The 22035-nt window shown below is 41.9% G+C and overlaps 2 protein-coding genes across 6 annotated transcripts in view; both read right to left on the bottom strand.

Moving 5' to 3' along the window:
* Positions 1-1456: 1456 nt before the first annotated feature.
* On the bottom strand, positions 1457-14239 carry LOC116702494 (uncharacterized). 5 transcript variants are annotated; one of them, XR_004335177.1, is made up of 5 exons: positions 14114-14239; positions 7961-10415; positions 3572-3660; positions 2386-2778; positions 1457-2351 (listed from the first exon to the last, which is right to left on the bottom strand). XR_004335177.1 is itself a non-coding variant. In XM_032536718.1 (5 exons), exons 2-4 carry the CDS (start codon positions 10346-10348, stop codon positions 3601-3603), a joined length of 2412 nt encoding a protein of 803 aa, XP_032392609.1. In that variant the 5' UTR covers positions 10349-10415; positions 14114-14239; the 3' UTR covers positions 1457-2778; positions 3572-3600. The 5 variants fall into 5 exon arrangements, 3 of the variants coding, with proteins under 3 accessions (XP_032392609.1, XP_032392608.1, XP_032392607.1); XR_004335178.1 differs by having other exon boundaries at positions 2487-2778; XM_032536718.1 differs by having other exon boundaries at positions 1457-2778; positions 7961-9600; positions 9637-10415.
* Positions 14240-17074: 2835 nt separating this feature from the next.
* LOC116703584 (paralemmin-2) overlaps positions 17075-22035 on the bottom strand; it is a 10800-nt gene continuing 5839 nt past the window's right edge. The window contains exons 3-5 of the mRNA XM_032538375.1: positions 20915-20976; positions 20052-20386; positions 17075-19600 (exon numbers count right to left, since the gene is read on the bottom strand). Of these exons, the coding sequence (XP_032394266.1) occupies positions 19217-19600; positions 20052-20386; positions 20915-20948 (753 nt within the window). The 5' untranslated portion in view covers positions 20949-20976 and the 3' untranslated portion in view covers positions 17075-19216. The remainder of the gene's footprint in view (positions 19601-20051; positions 20387-20914; positions 20977-22035) is intronic.

The following is a 22035-nucleotide window of genomic DNA, read 5'->3' as shown; positions in this document are numbered from 1 at the left end:
TAGGGGGGTGTATACTTATGCCCCTGTATTTAACATAGGGGGGTGTATACTTATGCCCCTGTATTTTAACATAGGGGGTGTATACTTATGTCCCCTGTATTTTAAATAGGGGGTGTATACTTATGTCCCCTGTATTTTAACATGGGGGGTATAACTTATGCCCCTGTATTTTAACATAGGGGGTGTATACTTATGTCCCCTGTATTTTAACAGGGGGGTGTATACTTATGCCCCCTGATTTAAAACATAGGGGGTTATACTTAGCTCTGTATTTACATAGGGTTGTTACTTATGCCCCTTTTTAACATAGGGGGTGTATACTTATGCCCCTGTATTTAACATAGGGGGTTAACTTATGCCCCTGTATTTTAACATAGGGGGGTGTATACTTATGCCCCTGTATTTTAACATAGGGGGTGTATACTTATGCCCCTGTATTTTAACATGGGGGGTGTATACTTATGCCCTGTATTTTAACATGGAGTGTGTACTTATGCCCCCTGTAATTTAAGGAAGAACATTTGTTAAAATTAAGGCATTAGACTCAATTTCCAAAGGATGTTTTTTATTCCTCTTTTTAATCAACTTCAACATGGGGGTGTAAACTTATGCAAGCCACTGTGTATCCCTGTGTTTACAGTTTCCATGTTGTCTTGATGTTGCCTTGTTGTCTCCTGATTATTGAGGCTGCACTGCCCTCTGGTGGTAAAGGATACAACTTCACACCATTCTAGATGGATAATATGTTTTTTAAGCCCAAAAAAGAAGAATTTATGGAAAAGGATATGAGAAATAAAGCCTATTTGATAAGTAATATCACCAAGATTACAATTCACAATGACATGGTACATGATGCCCTCTGATGACTATATTGCGATGTCTTCCAAAGTCTTTTAAATGTTAGACGAAGACGTCAGTGGGAAGTAAACGGAAAGTTTTTGTCTAATTTTAAAGAACAAACAGAGCTGCGTCAGGTGCGTAGCCTGAAGTGAAGTAACGTCTGATTTGAACCCTAACTTAAAGCGTAACTCTCGCCGAAATGCAACCTAGGGTCTCATTGCGAATGCACCCGAGCCAAACTTTCATTTAAAAGCTTATTTTAGACGGAAACGCCACTTTTAAGATCGACCGAATTCTCGTTTTTGGGTCCTTTTAAATAGAAGAGCACGGGGCGCTACTACGATCGCATCAAATTCTCTATTTTAAACCACTAAGAAGGCTCGACACAACATGTTTGTGCGACGGTGTTGTTGTCATTACTTAGTATTCCTCATGGGGGCGACAGAAACTACACACTGCAGCTTTAACATCTGTTTATAACTGTGAATTTTGAACGTAAACAGCGTTTTCTACTTATAATCATTGTGCGCGTGGACCAAAAAAACACAAAGAACGTGTGTTGGTTTGTGGAAATAATAAAAAAAAGGAACACACGTGGGTAAATTAGACTCCACTATTTACTACGGGGATTATTTTTCACATTTATTCAAAACCAGAAATTTCATTTGGAAATTTACAGTAGGAACTCATGGAGGAAAAAACATCTAAATTACATCATCACAACATTTTATGCCAATTTGTTGAACTATACAATTTGACATTGCATTAAAATGCCATTAACAGTTAAAGGACTGTTTACACAACTTAATAAGTGTGTTTACATGACGTTTAAAAACCAGATTAATAATAACAATACATTTAATTTGGAATGCACTTTATATTTACGCAAATCCCAAAGTGCTACATGATAAAACACGTAAGTGCTAAAATAAAAACACATGGAGAGCATGAAAATGAAAAATAAATATATAAATGAGGGTAATTGAGCATGAATTCCAAAAAGTAGTAACACTAGTAAGGTGGTGTTAGTGGAAACTAAAAAAAAGTCTTAAAAAGGGACGAAAATGTCAAATTTTTGTCCGTATTTGACGGACAAAACAAGGGTTAAGTATATATATATATATATATATATATTATATACTTATATATATATATAAAGATGTTTTTGAACCAGAAGCAGAGTTAGAAGAGACAGAAAGCGATAGAAAGCCGGAACTACTTTCAGGATTTTGTTCATATTGATTATCTTGGACAGGACTGTAGTACTCGAGTCCGGTCTTGGACTTGAGTCCAGACTTGAGACCGTTTTTCTGTGGATCGGACTTGATCGGGCTCGGCCGCTGGTTTGCCAGATAGGCTCTGGTCGGGCCCGTCCAGTGTCTTATTATGGTTGATTATATAGGGGGAAGGGAACCCAAATGATTGTCTTGATACTGTCATGCTAAGCCTTTTCTACCTGGACTCGGTCTTGCTTGGACTCTGACCTTTTTGGACTCGGTCTTGACTTGGACCTGACCTTTGTTTTGGCTCGGTCTTGACTTGGACTCGGTCTTGAGTTGGACTCTGACCTTTTTGGACTCGGTCTTGACTTGGACTCGGTCTTGAGTTGGACCTCTGACCTTTTTGGACTCGGTCTTGACTTGGACTCGGTCTTGAGTTGGACTCTGACCTTTTTGGACTCGGTCTTGACTTGGACTTGACTAGTCCTGGTCTTGGACTTGTCTTGGACTCGTCTAAGGTGGTCTTGACTACAGCCCTGCTCTTGGACTTGTGCAGCTCTAACGTACGTAGCCTCCTTTATATTTATAGATATATTTGTAGTGTAGAAGACGTCGGCTGATATCAGTTCTTCTCCTTTCTTTCCCCGTTGATCAGACCCGACTCCCAGCGCTGCCACAGAGGAGACTTCTGTCCCCCAGCTCGGTGAACCTTCGACTCCTGCTGGGAGACAAACACAACAGGATTTAAAATGGCGGATTATCCCATTTTATCCAATTTGGATTCGAGATCTGTTTCACAACCACGTGGACTAATCCAGGTGTCTGTAAAACTGATAGCATTTGGCAACACTTCCCGTCTAATCCCTTCTTTCAGCTTCGATAACATCTAAATTCGCCACATTTAGAATGGAAGAATAGAACAGAAAGCCTTTGTTGACATTATACACAAGTGCAGTACCTGTGCAACGGGACTGGACCAAAACCTTTAAAGTGTCAGCACGACATTGTCTGTTGTTTGCCTGTCTGTTGTTTTTTACTGTAGAAACTGGTGCTGTAATAAGGGATGAACAAAGTATTATCTAATCTAATCAAAAATGCCTGTGTACTCAATTGGCAAAACCTACAATTGATTGAGTTGAGGATGTGACGTGTGTTGAGCGAAACACAGTCGTCAACAGAACTCAACTGCTAGCAACCGCTAATGCTAGCTACTAGCCGATAGCCCCGTCAGTTTGGAAAGCGCTAATGACATACCATCCACGTAACAGGCTTTACAGCATACACACATCTGTACATACCTTGGATGCATCATAAGACAATAAAAGAACACATGATAGATGAATGAATGAATGGGAGTCAATGGGATGCTAACTGAAGGTGATGGCTTCGTAGCATTAAAATGGCGCCATGGGAGCTACGCTTGGAGAGGAGAGGCCCCCCCCCCTCGGTCTCACCAAGCGCTGAGAAAACAAGAAAGGAGCTTTTCATAGCGGTTAGACCTGGAACATCACCTGCGTCTGCTCAGATTTCATCTGGTCCTTCATGGACGGCGGCGGCGGCCAAACTCGTTCCAGTTTCCCGCTGGACTGTTTCCTGACACCTGAAGGAGAGAAGGAAAGAAGTTAGGAAGGAAGTCAGGAAGGACAGAAAGAAGTCAGGAAGGAAGTCAGGAAGGAAAGGAGAAGGAAGGAAAGAAGTCAGGAAGGAAGTCAGGAAGGGAAGGAGAAGGAAAGAAAGAAGTCAGCAAGGAAGGAAAGAACTCAGGAAGGAAGTCAGAAAGGAAAGAAGGAAGGAAGGAAAGGTGGAAGGAAAGAAGTCAGAAAGGGAAGAAGTCATGAAGGAAAGAGAGAAGTCAGGAGGGAAAAAGAGAAGTCAGGAGGGAAAGAGAGAAGTCAGGAGGGAAGTCAGAAAGGAAAGAAGAAGGAAGGAAGAAGTCAGGAAGGAAGGAAGGAAGGAAAGAAGGAAGGAAGGAAGTCAGGAAGGAAAGAAGAAGGAAGGAAAGAAAGAAGTTGGGAAGGAATGAAGTCAGGAACGAAGGAAGGAAAGAACTCAGGAAGGAAGGAAAGAAGTCAGGAACGAAGGAAGGAAAGAACTCAGGAAGGAAAGAAAGAAGTTGGGAAGGAAAGAAGTCAGGAAGGAAAGAAAGAAGTTGGGAAGGAAAGAAGTCAGGAAAGAAGTCAGGAAGGAAGTCAGGAAGGGAAGGAGAAGGAAGGAAAGAAGTCAGGAAGGAAGTCAGAAAGGAAAGAAGTTAGGAAGGAAGTTAAGAAGGGAAGGAGAAGGAAGGAAAGAAGTCAGGAAGGAAGTCAGAAAGGAAAGAAGTCAGGAAGGAAGTCAGGAAGGAAAGGAGAAGGAAAGAAAGAAGTCAGGAAGGAAGTCAAGAAGGACAGAAAGAAGTCAGGAAGGAAGTCAGGAAGGAAAGGAGAAGGAAAGAAAGAAGTCCGCAATGAAGGAAAGAACTAGGAAGGAAGTCAGAAAGGAAAGAAGGAAGGAAGCAAAGAAGGAAGGAAAGAAGTCAGAAAGGGAAGAAGTCAGGAGGGAAAGAGAGAAGTCAGGAGGGAAGTCAGAAAGGAAAGAAGGAAGGAAGGAAGTCAGGAGGGGAAGAGAGAAGTCAAGAGGGAAGTCAGGAAGGAAGGAAGTCAGGAAGGAAAGAAGAAGGAAGGAAGGAAAGAGTGAAGTCAGGAAGGAAAGAAGTCAGGAAGGAAGAAGTCAGGAAGGAAGGAAGGAAGGAAGGAAAGAAGGAAGGAAAGAAAGAAGTTGGGAAGGAATGAACTCAGGAAGGAAGGAAAGAAGTCAGGAAGGAAGGAAGGAAAGAAGTCAGGAAGGAAGGAAGGAAAGAACTCAGGAAGGAAGGAAAGAAGTCAGGAAGGAAAGAAAGAAGTTGGGAAGGAAAGAAGTCAGGAAGGAAGGAAAGAAAGAAGTCAGGAAAGAAGTCAGGAAGGAAGAAGGAAGGAAAGAAGTCAGGAAGGAAGGAAAGAAAGAAGTCAGGAAAGAAGTCAGGAAGGAAGAAGGAAGGAAAGAAGTCAGGAAGGAAGGAAAGAAAGAAGTCAGGAAGGAAGGAAAGAAAGAAGTCAGGAAAGAAGTCAGGAAGGAAGAAGGAAGGAAAGAAGTCAGGAAGGAAGGAAAGAAAGAAGTCAGGAAGGAAAGGATTTTATTTCAGGCTGCAGCTTTCCATTAAACCATTGAGGAGCGTACTAATTTAACCAGATTAATCCTTTTTGTTTGTCTGCTGTAGCGTAAGCTAACTAGCTTAGCCCCCCCGTTGTCCTCGGGGTCAAATCTGACCCATGTGAAAAAGTTTCTAAATCAGAAATTTTGGTTTCCTTCAACCAAAGTAAAAATAAATCATAACGTGGATGGATCCATACGACGCTCCTCACAAGTTAAATAACTGATCAGTTCACTGTTTTCATTGAATTTGGGTGTTTTATTAAACACACTGTGATGGATGGATGGATGGATGGTGGATGGATGGGTGGATGGATGGATGGATGGGTGGATGGATGGATGGATGGATAGATACTTTATTCATCCTGAAGGAAATTTTAGGCATCCAGTAGCAAGACAACCATAACACATATACACACAAAAATCACACATAAACACACATATATCACACATGCATATCACACACATACACATACATGTATCACACACATATCACACACATATCACACACATATCAAACATCTATCACACATATGCACATATATATCACATATACACACATATATCACACATGCATATCACACATATACACATACATGTATCACACACATATCACACACATATCAAACATCTATCACACATATGCACATATATATCACACATATACACACATATATCACACATGCATATCACACATATACATATACATGTATCACACATATATCCCACACATATCAAACATCTATCACACATAATGCACATATATATCACATATATCACACATACATGGTGGTATGTGGTGTACAAGGTGAGATACTACGGTAGACTGTGTGTAATGATAGTGAAAAAGTGAACAGTGCAGTAGACCATGATAAAATATTCAGTAGATAGATACTTTATTTATCCCGAAGGTAATTCAAATTGTACATTCAACACAACCTATTAACCTATTAACCTATTAACTGTCTGTCATCATTTGTGTTTGGTCGATAATTGGTTCATCAGAAGGGTGATGGGTACATAGATAACGATGCATGGATGCTTTATTAATCTGAAGGTAATTCTAATTGTACATTAAACACAACCTTTTAACCTATTAACTTTCTGTCATCATTTGTGTTTGGTCGATTGGTTGGTTGGTAGGGTGATGGGTACATAGATAACGATGCATGGATGCTTTATTCATCCTGAAGGTAATTCTAATTGTACATTAAACACAACCTATTAACCTATAAACCTGTTAACCTGTCCGTTATTTGTGTTTCCCCGACACCAGAACCAGAGCTGCCCTGATGGCTGCAGCCGGAGGGCAGACCGTCGCCTTCACGGCGTCCCTCTGCCCGCCGGCATCTGCAGATCAGGCAGCTGCCGTTAACGGCTCGTGACAGGGCCGACGCTAAGCTGCCGATAAGACGCCGAGACGACACCGGGACGCTAATGCAGAGAGACGGTCACCAGACTGAGCGTCAGGAGGCCGGGACGGGCCATGAACAACAACCTGAGTGGCTCTGGTTTCAATAGACTCGCTGCATCTCAGCAGCCTGGTTGAAACAATTCACAAAATTCATAATTTGTTCCACCTATTGAATCTAACGTCAAATTCACAGTAACTTACAGCAAGTTACTGTGAATTCACTTTACAGAGTAAAAGGACCGTACGTCCATTTTAAGATTTAAGATTTTTTTTCTTGTCATTTCACAGTACACTGTGGTACGAAATTAACTGTAATTACGTCTAAAGGTCACAGCTTAAAAAAATACAGCACAGATACAATTAAAAACACAGTGGAAAAGTTAAGTTATTAGTTATATGAATTAAAATAAATAAATGCTTAAATGCTTAAATGGCTGTGCAGAGCATGTAGAGTGATAAATAACATCTAAAACAGTTGGTAAAAAAAGTATAATATCTGTATTTAAAGTAAAATAGTGGGGTAGAGAATAAGGTGCATTTACAGTATTTTATGTATTCATTGTAAAATAAATAACAATTGAAAAACAACATAAGATAAAAAAGTAAATATAGAGTAGTTTACTGTACTATTTACAGTACTATTGTGGCTATATTTGGATTTTTTTTTACAGTGATTGTCATGTCGACAAGGTTGTAACGTAACTTTACAGCATTCTACTGTAAAATCATATTCAGTAGTGTTACTGTGAAATCAAAGGAAATAAGATTTTACAGTTATTATTTACAGTGTGTCCTCATGTTGTCCTCATGTTGTCCTCATGTCAAATTGACTTGTTGTCCTACATCAATGTTCTTTTTAATTCCCCAAAATAACATGATTGATTCCAACGCTCTTTGCCAAGTACAAATCTCTACTTTCATTAATTTTGGGTCTTATTCAATTTTATAGCATTGTAAAACAAAGGAAGTGTTGTTGAAATAGTATTGAGTAAAAGTTGACATATTCCAGTCTGTGATTATCATCAACATCCATTCCTTTAATTTTAGTCTCAATAATTCCTAATTTCTGCTTTTCTAACTCAAACATTAGGAATAATTTCCTATAAATGAGCTTTATTGACCATACATTCCAAAAATAACTGTAAAACTAAAGTTAATAAGTTAGTGTTACGTAGTGTTAAACATAAAGTTGAAAAAAAGCGTCAAAAGTGTTGAAAAAAGGGACAAAAACAATTGACAAAAAGCATCAACAAAAGTGTTGATTTTTAATTTTGAGAGGAAGACAACACGAGGGTTAAATGATGAGTCCATGCAGACTAACCTGGTCTGGATCGTGACTTCTCCCGTCTTCACCTCTCTTCATATTCTCTCCGTACAGATCGCACCTCTGTCTCCGCAGCTCCTCCTCTCTTTCTTTGGCCTCCCTGATGTCCTTCTCTACTTCCGGCTTTAGAGCCAAGGCTGGACGCAGCTTGACGAAAGGGTTTCGTTGGAGGACGGGAGAGTCTTGGGTTGCGTGTCCGTCCCTAGATCTCCGCCCCATGTCCACAGCTGGGACATCTGTCTTTATGGAGTCCATGCTTCTGTACAAAGGTCCTTTTGTGTAGGCGGGTAAGCGGGTTTTGTCTCGTGAACCGCCCCTTGGGCTCATGGATCTTAAGATTTCGGGGGTCTTCTCAGTGTCTTTCCACTGCCTGAGGGAATGCGCCCTGGAAAGAGAGCTACTTTTGAGGGACAGCATCTCCAGGCTGTGTGTGCGCTCCAGCACAGAAGGGTATACGCGACCTTTCTTCAGTGTGGTACGGGGTTTCCGTTGCCTTTGTGGACCCTCCGTGTTGTCCTGTTGGAAAGCCTCGAACAGCAATTTGGTCTCCTTTAACTGGCGGACTTCCCCTTTGCTGTAGCCCCCTGGGATCTTCCCCTGGTTTACAAGCACCAGCTCCCTCTGGATCTCCTGACTTATCTCCTTCTTCATCTTCTGCTCGGAGAACTGCCAGTCGCCAGGGGGGCCATCCTTGGTGGATAGTGGCTCAAGCGAGATATTGGTCTTGAAGGGGATCTCTAGCACATCTGGATTATCTGCCTGATTGAGGACACCCACGGCTCTCTGCAGGATCTGCCTCCCTTGGACTTCCTCTTGGATCGACGTCTCCACGGACATCTCAGCAACCGAGGGTCTCTGGAACGGGGGTGGAAAGGGAACTTGGCCTGGAGATTTTTCAAGGGTGTTGCTTAAAGACAAGTCTGCAGGAACCCAGCTGCCACTGGCCGGAGTTTTAATCAAAGGATTGAAATGACTGTCTCTGGCAGGCGCCTGACGCTCCGAGTCCACGGGCTTTGTGGACAAAGACATCCTTGCATCAACGTCTTTCTTCTCCATCAGGTTTGTCTTTGCAGGGTGAAACCTGCTCTCTTCCGTCTCATCTCCACATGTCAGATCGACGTCTCTTGCTTTCAGATTATCTACTTCGGTCCCGAACGCACCGATTGTCTCGCCTCTCGTCTCTTGCTCAACCTTCTGGGAGTCCTGAGGACTCTCTGGCGAACACCCGTCCTGTTGCAGCTGCAGACGTTCCAGACGTTGAAGGAGTTGCTCTCCTTGTTGGATGTCCGTTGCGATCCTCCTGTTTCCGTCCTCCTGTTCTTCCATCGTTGGCATGTCTTCGTCGCCCCCAGAGACGGAGAGTCGGGACACTTGCGTTTCGCTTGAGTCGCTCTCTCTCCTCACCCACTTATCCTTTGTGACGGTATAGTTCAAAGAACTGGTGTCAACATGCGCTTTATCACCATTGGACACCTGTGTTGGGGTTTCTGGTACCTGTGGCGGATTGGTTGCTGCGTCAGTCCTGTTGTGGTTGCATTGGCTGAGCTCTGGTGGCCCATTGGGCTCAAAATCCTCACCCGTCGCACGGAGACTCGCACGTGTCAGCGCTTTTTTCTCCTCATTGTCACAGTGGACATTTTCTGTGGTTGGCTTTGAGTCTGAAGCAAAAATTCCACACATTTCTTCAGATTGTGTTCCCTTTTTCTCAAAATACGTCTCATTTTCAGATGTTTCGTCACTGCTTGAAGGTACCTGTTTCGGATATTTGTCTTTCTCCACTTCCCTCCACTTTTCCTGCCTCTCACTCAAAACTGCCATATCCTCATGCTCCAATTTTGATTCTTCACCTCCTGTTGTGTTTTCCTGAGGCTGTCTTCCGGATAAATAACATATTTCCTCCATGGATCGTTGGTTTTGATCGTTGGGTAGATTGTTTTTCTCCTCAGACGTCTGCGGTGTACCTGCTATCTCTTTATCCACCTCGCTCTGTTCTGCCATTATCTGCTTCTCACCGTGATGCCGGTCTAAGCCGCCGGGATTAGCCTCATCCTCTGTGGCGTCAGCTGCCCCATTTGTAAGGGTCAATCCAGAATAACTGGCCGTAGCATCTGTGCTGCCCTCGCCTGGCAGCAACAGATCCATGTAGGACGGAGGAAGAGGGATGAAAACGTCGTCTGCGCCCTCATCATCCATCACACCAACATATCTAGTGATCACTGCAGATGCTAGGGGGGCGAATGAGGTTTCATCTCCAGGACTCTGACCACATGGCTCGTCTTTGTGGTCCGTCACAGGGGTGTTAGAGTGCATCTTCATCCACAGACCACAGTCATCCTGAGGGATTGGACCTTCGGGGCTTGATCTGGGGTCTTTGGTTTCCATCATTACAAACCTTTGGATCACTTAGGGTTGTTAGTTCTCTGGTGTTCCTTCTCTATTCCACGTTAGGTCCCTAAAGTAAAAATATGAGACACACAAGTCAATAAAATTCGTTATATCATTGTTAGTTTTAAAGCTGCAAAAAAAATAATCAATTAGTCGTCAACTATTAACCCTCATGTTGTCCTCGGGTCAAATTGCCCCGTTGTCCTATATCAATGTTCTTTTTAATTCCCCAAAATAACATGATTGATTCCAACGCTCTTTGCCAAGTACAAATCTCTACTTTCATTAATTTTGGGTCTTATTCAATTTTATAGCATTGTAAAACAAATGGAAGTGTTGTTGAAATAGTGTTGAGTAAAAGTTGACATATTCCAGTCTGTGATTATCATCAACATCCATTCCTTTAATTTTAGTCTCAATAATTCCTAATTTCTGCTTTTCTAACTCAAACATTAGGTATAATTTCCTATAAATGAGGTTTATTGACCATAAAGTCCAAAAATAACTGTAAACTAAAGTTAATAAGTTAGTGTTGAAAACGTCAAAGTGACAAACATAGAAAAAAGGAGTCAAAAGTGTTGAAAAAAGGATCAAAAACTTAAGAAAAAGTTAAAAACATCGATTAAAAAGCGTTGTTTTTCAATTTTGGCGGGAAGACAACACCAGTGTTAAATGTCTTTGACAGAGATGCAATCACAAGTTTCTTTGAAATAAGTCACTTTGCATGAATAAGCACAAAGAACGACTATGACCACTTTCTTTTCAGTGAGCAGGGCTTACAGCCCCCCCCCCCCCGTTGTGACCTAGCTCAGCCCGTTCTGCTGACAAAGGGAACAAGTTAATTGGCTTAGCTCTGTCAGTGATGGCACGCACACTGTGTTCTTTCAGGTGCATTCTGGGAGTGCTGGTGTTACAAGGAGGTGTGTTCAGGTGCATTCTGGGCGTGCTGGTCTTACAGGGAGGTGTGTTCAGGTGCATTCTGGGCGTGCTGGTGTTGCAGGGAGGTGTGTTCAGGTGCATTCTGGGTGTGCTGGTGTTACAGGGAGGTGTGTTCAGGTGCATTCTGGGCGTGCTGGTCTTACAAGGAGGTGTGTTCAGGTGCATTCTGGGCGTGCCGGTGTTACAGGGAGGTGTGTTCAGGTGCATTCTGAAAATCATCTCTCAATGCAAATCAAACGAGATGTTAATCTAACTAAAATAAAACCATGCGATCTCTATGTATGGTGAAGGGTGTGTGACGATGTGGGGGGGGGGGGGGGGGGGGGCTATTTTAATTCCAAAGGCCAAGGGACTTTAATTATTTATTAGCGAAACAATATTCTTTCACAAAGAAAATTGGTGTCCTTAAAAGGTTGGATTTTCTTAATTTTTCAATGAAGGCATTAAAATCAATTTCCAAAAGATTATTTTTTTATTCCTCTTTTTTAATCGACTATAATAATATTAATAATAATAATAATGTATCCTTTAGTAGTCCCACAATTTAGCCTGGATTCATAAACTTATGAGTGCAGTTAGTTGAGAAAAGTTAAGAGTTAAATTCAGACGTTGCTCCGTTTGGTCCGTAGCGGTAAAATAAAAATATTATTATTTTGGGTATAGACTAATCTGGTGGTTATTTTCTCTATCCATCCATTAGTTGCTTTGATCTTGGCTTTTAACTCCATGTGAGTTGTGTGGTCCTCTGATGTCTCTTATTGTTTTACTATATTTTATATTCATACTGATTGTTTTGTATGTTTGAGTTTTCCGTGCAGCACTTTGGTAACTTTGTGTTTGTAAGTTGTGTTATAGAAATAAAGTGGATTGGATTGATCTCTAAAATGCAAAGAAACTACAAACCATCCCCATGTAACATGTAGCGAGCTGGACTCAAACCCTTTAATCGACTAGTCGACCAATCGTTGCAGCTCGTTATCACGACCTGTCCTCAGCGCTCGTTTATTATCCGGGTCTAATCTGCCGGTTTTAAATCTATGAGTCTATATTTACACCTGGATCCAGCGGCTTAGATCCAGCCCTGATATCAGGACCAGGATCCCCAGCAGCAGCAGCAGCTGTATGTGCAGCTACAGGACATTTAATGAGCATTAATGAGCTTAACCTTTCTAGTCCATCCCCCTTTCAAGGAGCATTTTCTACGCTCGAGTCATGAGGAAGGCTCTTAAAGATTATGTAATGGGAAAATCACATTGAAGCATAATTTCCCTTGTCCTTCTATAACATGCATGTGTTGATTATTCGTATAATTCTTCACAATGCTTTGCAGGGTGTATGACTGCTGAATCTCTCTTTTGTGTGTCCTCCCTGAAGGAGAAGACAAATGCCCAGGTCCCAGGTCCCAGGACCCAGGTCCCAGGACCAGGACCCAGGTCCCAGGTCCCAGGTCCCAGGTCCCAGGACCCAGGACCCAGGTCCCAGGTCCCAGGTCCCAGGACCCAGGTCCCAGGTCAGGGCCATAGACCTATCTAGATGACAAGATGTTCTCTTTCTAGCTAAGATACAATGATCGGTTAACTTGACACACAAAGGGGAGCTTCAAAAGACTTAACGTATTCAATTTTGTAGCATTTGAAAAACAAATGGAAGTGTTGTTGAAATAGTGTTGAGTAAAAGTTGACATATTCCAGTCTGTGATTATCCATCAACATCCATTCCTTTAATTTTAGTCTAAATAATTCCTAATTTCTGCTTTTCTAACACAAACATTAGGCTATATTTCCTATAAATGTAACTGTAAAACTAAAGTTAATAAGTTAGTGTTACGTAAAAAAAAAAAAAAGCTTCAAAAGTGTTGGAAAAACGGACAAAAACGTAAGAAAAATTTAAAAAGCTCTAACAGAAGTGTCAATTTTCAATGTTGACGGGAAGACGACACGAGGGGTTAACATCATTTTGGAGCGTTTTAATTTCCAAATATGTGTCTAAAACGTTGGAAAAGTTGGAGCAGATAATAAATGAATAAATAAATAACACTCAAAAAGCTCAAAGACTACAACAATGGATGGATCTGGGAGAGAAGTCGTTCAGTTACTTTTATTCGGTTTAGGTGCTGCACCCAAAACAGCTTTGGGTGCAGCACCTAATCCTTAAACCTTATCATGGCGGAGGAATCACTGCATCTTTATATAAAAATCCTCGTCCTGAGCACTCGGGCCCCCCCCCCACCTCGGATATCAGGGCTCCGCCCCTGCACCAAAGTCCACGCAGTCGGGGAAAACCCTGGTTAACTGCAGTCATCTCTCTCGCTATGACTGGATAAAGCTTCACTTTAAATTCTCATGTTGTCCCCCGGGGCAAATTTGACCCGTTTTCAAAGTTGTTTTAATATCACAAAATTTAGGACGTTGACAAAGCGCCAAAAAATTGAAACAAATGAATCAAAAAAAAAAAAAATTTAAGTACGCTTTTTTTATGCGGTTTTGATCGTTTTTTTTGGAGTTGTTTTTTCCAAAATCAACATTTTGGTGTGATTTTTACGGAAAAGCAACTACAAAAAAAAAGCATTAAAAAAACGTCAAAAACGTCAACAATAAGCACCAGAAACACTGGGAAAGTGACCAAAACGATGGGATCAAGCGGAAAAAAACGTCAGAAAATGGGATTTAAATGTTGAAATAGGACAAAGTGACTAAAAAATTAGATAGGGACAACAAAAATGTGTTTTTTTTTTAAATGGTCAACAGGAAGACAACAAAAGGCTCAGTACCTGACGCCCGTCCCATTATCTCTAATAAAGAGGAAGAAGAAGAAGAAGAAACCCACCTGGCTGCAGCGCCGTCTCCTCCTGTGTGCCGGGGCGAGTCTCCGAGTGGATGTCACCGATCCAGCTGATGATGCAGCTCGTCTGCTTAACACCGTCCTGTCCTCTGGGTCATCAGAGCCAAACTAAATCCACCTGTCCCCGTCCCCGTCCCTGCCCAACAGGAGGCAAGTGCAGATTTGAGTCGCACACGCGCCACTTTGTGACAAGTAGCATACAAGATGCTAACGAGAGACTTCTGTAATGTCATCACAGTAGAAATGGTCCTACTTGACCAAGTTGGTCCACTGCTAGCTTAGCTACAAGTTAGCATCAAACACGACAAAGGCTGTCAGGTGAATGGTGTTTTGAGCTAACGTTAGCATCAAACAACCATAGATAGCTACAACATTTTTGAAATTACTGCTAGCTTAGCTACAAGTTAGCATCAAACACGACAAAGGCTGTCAGGTGAATGGTGTTTTGAGCTAACGTTAGCATCAAACAACCATAGATAGCTACAACATTTTTGAAATTACTGCTAGCTTAGCTACAAGTTAGCATCAAACACGACAAAGGCTGTCAGTTGAATGGTGTTTTGAGCTAACGTTAGCATAGCAACAAGCATAGATAGCTACAACATTTTTGAAATGACTGCTAGCTTAGCTGCAAGTTAGCATCAAATAGATAGCTACAACGTTCATGAAATGATTCCCATCTTCTGTTACTGTTTGCAATGAGAAGTTTATTTCATGGATTTCATTGATTTCACTGTGACACGTTAAACGAGGGGGAGGGGCGGGGGCGGGGGCCTTGACCAATTTGGAGGCCCCCCTGCATAGACTCTGAGGACCCTCTAGGGGTCATGGACCCCCTGTTGAAGATCCCTGGCACATTTCTCGAAACCCTCATCCCTTTTCTCAAAACTGTGAACACAAAAAACCACATTCTCACACTCTTTATTCACAAATCATCTGACTCTGCTGGTAGAACCAAACACTGATTCCAGATCATAGACACAGCCGGTCCACAACTAAACTCATCAGAGCCGTGTGTCCAGGGCACGTTTACACAAAAACAACAAACACATTTACAGGTTTTTATTCAGTAAACACATTTTGCAATGAAAAAAAAAAGTATATTATATCTTGTACACTGCAAGTACAAGTACTAATGCTCTGAATGTTAAGCACGTAGAAACATGCAGTAGTCCAACTCCAGAAGACCAAAGAAAACAAAATGAACATGACACGAGCACATGACGGTACACAAAGAAAACCTTGTGAAACAAAATCAGACATCAACACTCGATGCTCCTGTGCCCAGGGGGGTCAGACTGGGGGGGGGGGGGGGGGGGGGGGGAAGTGGACTGCATGGTGTTATATCTGCATGGTGTTATATCTGCATGGTGTAGTATCTGCATGGTGTATTATCTGCATGGTGTAGTATCTGCATGGTGTAATATCTGCATGGTGTAATATCTGCATGGTGTAATATCTGCATGGTGTAGTATCTTCATGGTGTAATATCTGCATGGTGGTGTATCTGCATGGTGTTATATCTGCATGGTGTAATATCTGCATGGTGTAATATCTACATGGTGTAATATCTGCATGGTGTAATATCTACATGGTGTAATATCTACATGGTGTAATATCTGCATGGTGTATATCTGCATGGTGTAATATCTGCATGGTGTAATATCTACATGGTGTAGTATCTGCATGGTGTATTATCTGCATGGTGTAGTATCTGCATGGTGTAATATCTGCATGGTGTAATATCTGCATGGTGTAATATCTGCATGGTGTAGTATCTTCATGGTGTAATATCTGCATGGTGGTGTATCTGCATGGTGTTATATCTGCATGGTGTAATATCTGCATGGTGTAATATCTACATGGTGTAATATCTGCATGGTGTAGTATCTGCATGGTGTAATATCTGCATGGTGTAGTATCTGCATGGTGTAATATCTGCATGGTGTAATATCTGCATGGTGGTGTATCTGCATGGTGTAGTATCTGCATGGTGTAATATCTGCATGGTGGTGTATCTGCATGGTGTAATATCTGCATGGTGTAGTATCTGCATGGTGTAATATCTGCATGGTGTAATATCTGCATGGTGTAATATCTGCATGGTGTAGTATCTTCATGGTGTAATATCTGCATGGTGGTGTATCTGCATGGTGTATATCTGCATGGTGTAATATCTGCATGGTGTAATATCTACATGGTGTAATATCTGCATGGTGTAATATCTACATGGTGTAATATCTACATGGTGTAATATCTGCATGGTGTTATATCTGCATGGTGTAATATCTGCATGGTGTAATATCTACATGGTGTAGTATCTGCATGGTGTATTATCTGCATGGTGTAGTATCTGCATGGTGTAATATCTGCATGGTGTAATATCTGCATGGTGTAATATCTGCATGGTGTAGTATCTTCATGGTGTAATATCTGCATGGTGGTGTATCTGCATGGTGTTATATCTGCATGGTGTAATATCTGCATGGTGTACATATCTGCTGGTGTAGTATCTGCATGGTGTAATATCTGCATGGTGTATATCTGCATGGTGTAATATCTGCATGGTGTAAGTATCTGCATGGTGTAATATCTGCATGGTGTAGTATCTGCATGGTGTAATATCTGCATGGTGTAGTATCTGCATGGTGTAATATCTGCATGGTGTATAGTCTGCATGTGGTGTATTGCATGGTGTAGTATCTGCATGGTGTAATATCTGCATGGTGTGTATCTGCATGGTGTAATATCTGCATGGTGTAGTATCTGCATGGTGTAATATCTGCATGGTGTAATCTGCATGGTGTAATATCTGCATGGTGTAGTATCTGCATGGTGTATATCTGCATGGTGTAATATCTGCATGGTGTAGTATATCTGCATGGTGTATTATCTGCATGGTGGTGTATCTGCATGGTGTAGTATCTGCATGGTGTAGTATCTGCATGGTGGTGTATCTGCATGGTGTAGTATCTGCATGGTGTAATATCTGCATGGTGTAATATCTGCATGGAGTAGTATCTGCATGGTGTAATATCTGCATGGTGTAATATCTGCATGGTGTAATATCTGCATGGTGTAGTATCTGCATGGTGTAATATCTGCATGGAGTAGTATCTGCATGGTGTAATATCTGCATGGTGTAATATCTGCATGGTGTAATATCTGCATGGTGTAATATCTGCATGGTGTAATATCTGCATGATGGTGTATCTGTGTGGAAACTCCCGGCTTCGTCCACCAGAGGGAGGAAGAGGATTTGAAGAGTCTGTCAAACACCGAGAGCAGGTTAAATGTGTCTCTCTTTGGCAAAGTGAAGTAAAGCAGCAGTGGAAGAAGTATTCAGGTTCTTTACTGCAGTAAAAGTACTAATACCACACTGTACACATACTCTGTTACATGTTAAAGACAGTGTTTTAGACACTTTTTCCCCCTGTATTTTGTCACCTTTTCCGACAATTTGAAACTTTCTTCCTGAATTTTAGTTTTGTTTTTTTTGTCGGTTCTTCCAACATTTTTCACCCGTATTTCGAGTTCATTTATTTCGTACGTAAAAAATTGGACTTGACTCCAAGGATGTAATTTTGGGTTGGGATCTCCAACTATCGAGGGAGGTCCCGGGACATGTCTACGTGTTTATAAAAAAAAAAAAATCAAAAAAGCTGACAGAAACTCATAAAGAAGCGACGGTAACGCTGAAGAATTGTCCGATAAAATACCTTGAAAAACAAAACTACAAAAGAATTGAAAACGCATCAAAAACATCCCCAAAAAAGCGTGAAAAACTTTGGAAAAACTTAAAAAAAAACTTCAAATAAAGTTGACAGAAACTCAGAAAGAAGCAACAATAACGTTGAAGAATTGTCCGATAAAATACCTCGAAAAAAAGCAACAAAAAACTTCAAACCGCATCTAAAACGTCCCAAAAAAAACGTGAAAAACTTTGATAAAAACCTTCAAAAAAAGTTGACAGAAACTCAGAAAGAGACACTCTTCCCCTTATACTTTGTCACCTTTTCCAACGACACTTTTGACACTTTCTTCCGGTATTTTAGATTTTTTTGTCGTTGATTTTGTTGCTTTTTCGAACATTTTTCACCCGTATTTCCAGTTCCTTCATTTCGGATATATAGAAAAAAAGTTGAAAGCGGGTCAAACCTGAAGACAACATGAGGGTCAACACTCGACTCCGAGCACATAATAACTATCGAGGGAAGTCCCGGGACATGTCTGCGTGTTTTGAAAAAAGGGTGAAAAACTGAAAAGTTGCCAGAAAAGTCAGAAGCGAAGAAATTTCCAATAAAATACTTTGAAAAAAAAGCAACACGAAAATTTGAAAGCGCATCAAAAACGTTCAAAAAGTGTGCAAAACTTTGAAAAGACCTTCAATAAAAAAGTTGACCGAAACTCCGAAAGAAGCTACAATAACGCTGAAGAATTGTCCAATAAACTACCTCGAATACAACTAATACCACTAATTGATTAATTAGACATTAATCGATTAGTTGAGTCAGCCATGGGCGTAAGTTACAGGGGAAATAATCAAATTCTGGTCTTTTTTTGGGCCGTTTTTGATGCGTTTTCAACTTTTTCGAGGTATTTTATCAGACATTTCTTCAACATTATTTTCGCTTCTTGCGGAGTTTCTGTCAACTTTTTTTGAAGTTTTTTTCCAACGTTTTTCACACTTTTTTCAAAACACGCAGACGTGTCCCGGGACCTCCCTCGATAGCTTGGGATCCCAGCCCAAAATTACGACCTTCTCATGTTGTCTTCAGGTCAAATTTTTTTTATGTCCCAAAAATAGGAGCTCAAAATTCGCTTCTTTCTGAGATTCTCTCTGCTTTTTTTTAAAGTTTTTTTTTCCAAACTTTTTCCTGGTTTCTGCGGGACGTTTTTGATGCGTGTACCAATGTTTTTGTTGCTTTTTCGAGGTATTTTAATCGGTCAATTCTTCAACGTTATTGTCTCTTCTCTCTGAGTTTCTCTCAACTTTCAACAGAAAGCTCAAACATTACAAATATCGTGGTAAAGGCGGATGTGGGACTGTCTGTCTCCTGTCCTCTCCTGTCCTCTCCTGTCGTGTCCTCACATGACGGAGCAGCAGCGGCAGGTTTTGCGTTTGTTAGCGCCGTCTCCGTCTGATTTAGCGGGCGGAGACGAACGATGCGGCCCTGGGGACCCGTCCTCTCCCGGGACTTTGACCCCTGCCCCGTTTCCGTCCAGGGGGACGTCCTGAAACACTCGGGACTCTTTCCTCCCGTCCTCAGGTCCTAGGACGTGTTCCTCTCCTTCGTCGGTGATGATCACCCGCTCCGCCGTGAGCATGCCTTCGCTGGCGTCTCCGGCGTCCTCTCCGTCCCCGTCGGCGTATCCCAGGAACACCAGAGTCACCGGGCCTGCGTCCAAACTCAGGTCCTCCACGTCCTCAACTGGTCCTGCAATGTCTCTCACCGCCGTCATGCCTCCGTCCTGAGGGAAAGACACAGAAAGAGACAGAATGAGACAGACAGAGAAAGAGACAGGGAAAGAGACAGAGAGACAGAGAAAGAGACAGGGAAAGAATCAGGGAAAGAGACAGAAAGACAGAGAAAGAGACAGGGAAAGAGACAGAGAAAGAATCAGGGAAAGAGAAAGAGAGAGAGACAGAAAGACAGAGAAAGAGACAGAGAAAGAGACAGAAAGACAGAGAAAAAGACAGGGAAAGAGACAGAAAGACAGAAAGACAAAGAACGAGGCAGAGACAAAAAGAAAAAAAGACAAAGACCGGAAAAGAGACAGGGAAAGAGACAGAAAGGCAGAAAGAGACAGAGAAAGAGACAGACAGAAAGACAGAGACAAAAAGAGACAGAACAGTACTGACATCTACAGCGCCGCCCTGAACCCCCCCCCCTCCCCCTCCTCCCACGCCGTATCTGTCCACCTGCGATCTGTCTTCCTTTCCCGTTGCATGCTGGGTAGAAAACGACACAACGTTTCCCTGTGGACGTCCGCCGGCGTCCCCGTCCTCCGTCCCCGGGACGTCGTCCAGCAGAGCCTTCATCCCGACCCCGGCGGCGGCGCTGAGGATCTGGTCCAGCTCCGAGCTCGAGGGCCGCCCCCCCGAGCCGCCCACGGCGCGGACGCACTTCCTGCCGTCGTCGTAGACGGTGGTCGCCGTGGAAACGCCCGCCGCCGCCGACACGGGGGCCACAGACCTGACGCAGGTGGTCCCGGTCTTTGGGTCTCGCTCCACCTGCACGGCCAACACCCCCAGGACTACGGTAACGAGACAGGACATAATTAACCCTCGTGTTGTCTTCCCTTTGACCTTGAACTTGACCTTCCAGGTCAAAATTGAATTTTTTTTTCGTGCTTTTCCGATGTTTTTGTCATTTTTTGGGATTTATTTGTCACTTATTTCCAGCTTTTGGTGCTTTTTTTTTTTTTTTTTTAAACCCTGAGCTGGTTTAACAACAGGTTTTATTATTCTTATTCTTGGAATTCATGGTCAACAAACCTCATTTATGTCAAATTATACACAACGTTTTTAGTTAAAAAGGCAAAAATTATGAATTATTTTGTCTAACAGTTAAGATCAGAGGATGTTGAGAGGATCTAAGATGGGTAGATGTCACTAGTCCTGGACTCGGTCTTGTCTTGGACTTGACTAGTCCTGGTCTTGGACTTGACTAAGGGGGTCTTGACTACAGCCCTGGCTTGAATGTAACTGACGTTCATTATTGTCACGAAGTTACGCACTGAAGCTCCAACAAAAAAACGACAACGTGTCCTCGTGCGTCCTACCTGATCGGCCATCTTGTCCCCTTCCATGAGACATCCTCCGTGATCCTCGGCCGCTTTATTCGCTGAAAAAGACAACGGACATGTTGGACTGAGGGAGTTCATCAATGTCACGCTGCAGTGTACTGTCCCTTTAAGAGACGGTACACTGTAGTGTACTGTCCCTTTAAGAGACATGTGAAACAGGTCATGTTCTGTGTACAGTGTCCTGTCGACGGCACACTGCAGTGTACTGTCCCTTTAAGAGACGGAACGCTGCAGTGTACTGTCCCTTTAAGAGACGGAACGCTGCAGTGTACTGTCCCTTTAAGAGACGGAACGCTGCAGTGTACTGTCCCTTTAAGAGACGGAACGCTGCAGTGTACTGTCCCTTTAAGAGACGGCACACTGCAGTGTACTGTCCCTTTAAGAGACGGAACGCTGCAATGTACTGTCCCTTTAAGAGTTGTTAAAATTTGTTTGTTAAATAAAAGGTGTAAAAAAAAAAGGGGGAAAAATGTCAACAAAAGTGACTAAAATGTGAAAAAATGTCAAATAAATTCACAAAAATGTGACAAGATGTTGAAAAAAGTAACAAAAAATGTAAAAAAAAAAGAAGAAAAAAGTGACTAATGTCTAAAAAAAAAAAAAAAAAAAAAAAAAACTCTAAAAATTTCAAAAGGCTCAGAAAAATTCAACTAACGTTGAAAAAGTGACAAAATCATCGAGGGAAAAAACAGGTTTTTCAGTTGAAATTTTGACTCAATACTTTCCTTTTCTCTCTTTTTCTGCAGCTCACACACTCAGAAGTGTGAGATATTCGTGAGACGTTGAAAACGAGGACGTTTCTGTGTTGATTTCACTCATGCAGCGATAATTAATTATGTGTACAACTGCTTTTTATTCATGATTCATAACTCGGAGAACTCACAGCTGTGCCGGCTCGGAGATCAGAGAAGGCTGTTATTTATTTAATATAATATAAATAACATTTATTTAACACTGGCATGAGGCTAAACTGAATTCACTCTGAGAAATAAATCCTTAAAATACTACTATATTACCCGGACTTTCTACCGTAATTAAAAACACTGAATTTTTCAGTTAAAAACCGGCGTCAATGGTTGAAAGCATAACTCTTTCTG

This window comes from Etheostoma spectabile, chromosome 15 (genome assembly GCF_008692095.1).
Source record: "Etheostoma spectabile isolate EspeVRDwgs_2016 chromosome 15, UIUC_Espe_1.0, whole genome shotgun sequence".
NCBI lineage: Eukaryota > Metazoa > Chordata > Actinopteri > Perciformes > Percidae > Etheostoma > Etheostoma spectabile.
Note: the sequence above shows the minus strand (reverse complement) of the source record. Positions and strands in the feature narration are given on the sequence as shown.

Excerpts from the sequence above, each read along its gene's own strand:
- LOC116702494 (XM_032536717.1), bottom strand. The coding sequence starts at position 10,348 with ATGATGGAAACCAAAGACCCCAGATCAAGCCCCGAAGGTCCAATCCCT. Across the intron at positions 3,661-7,960 it reads GAAGTCACGATCCAGACCAG|GTGTCAGGAAACAGTCCAGC; the intron begins GTTAGTCTGCAT and ends TCTCTCCTTCAG.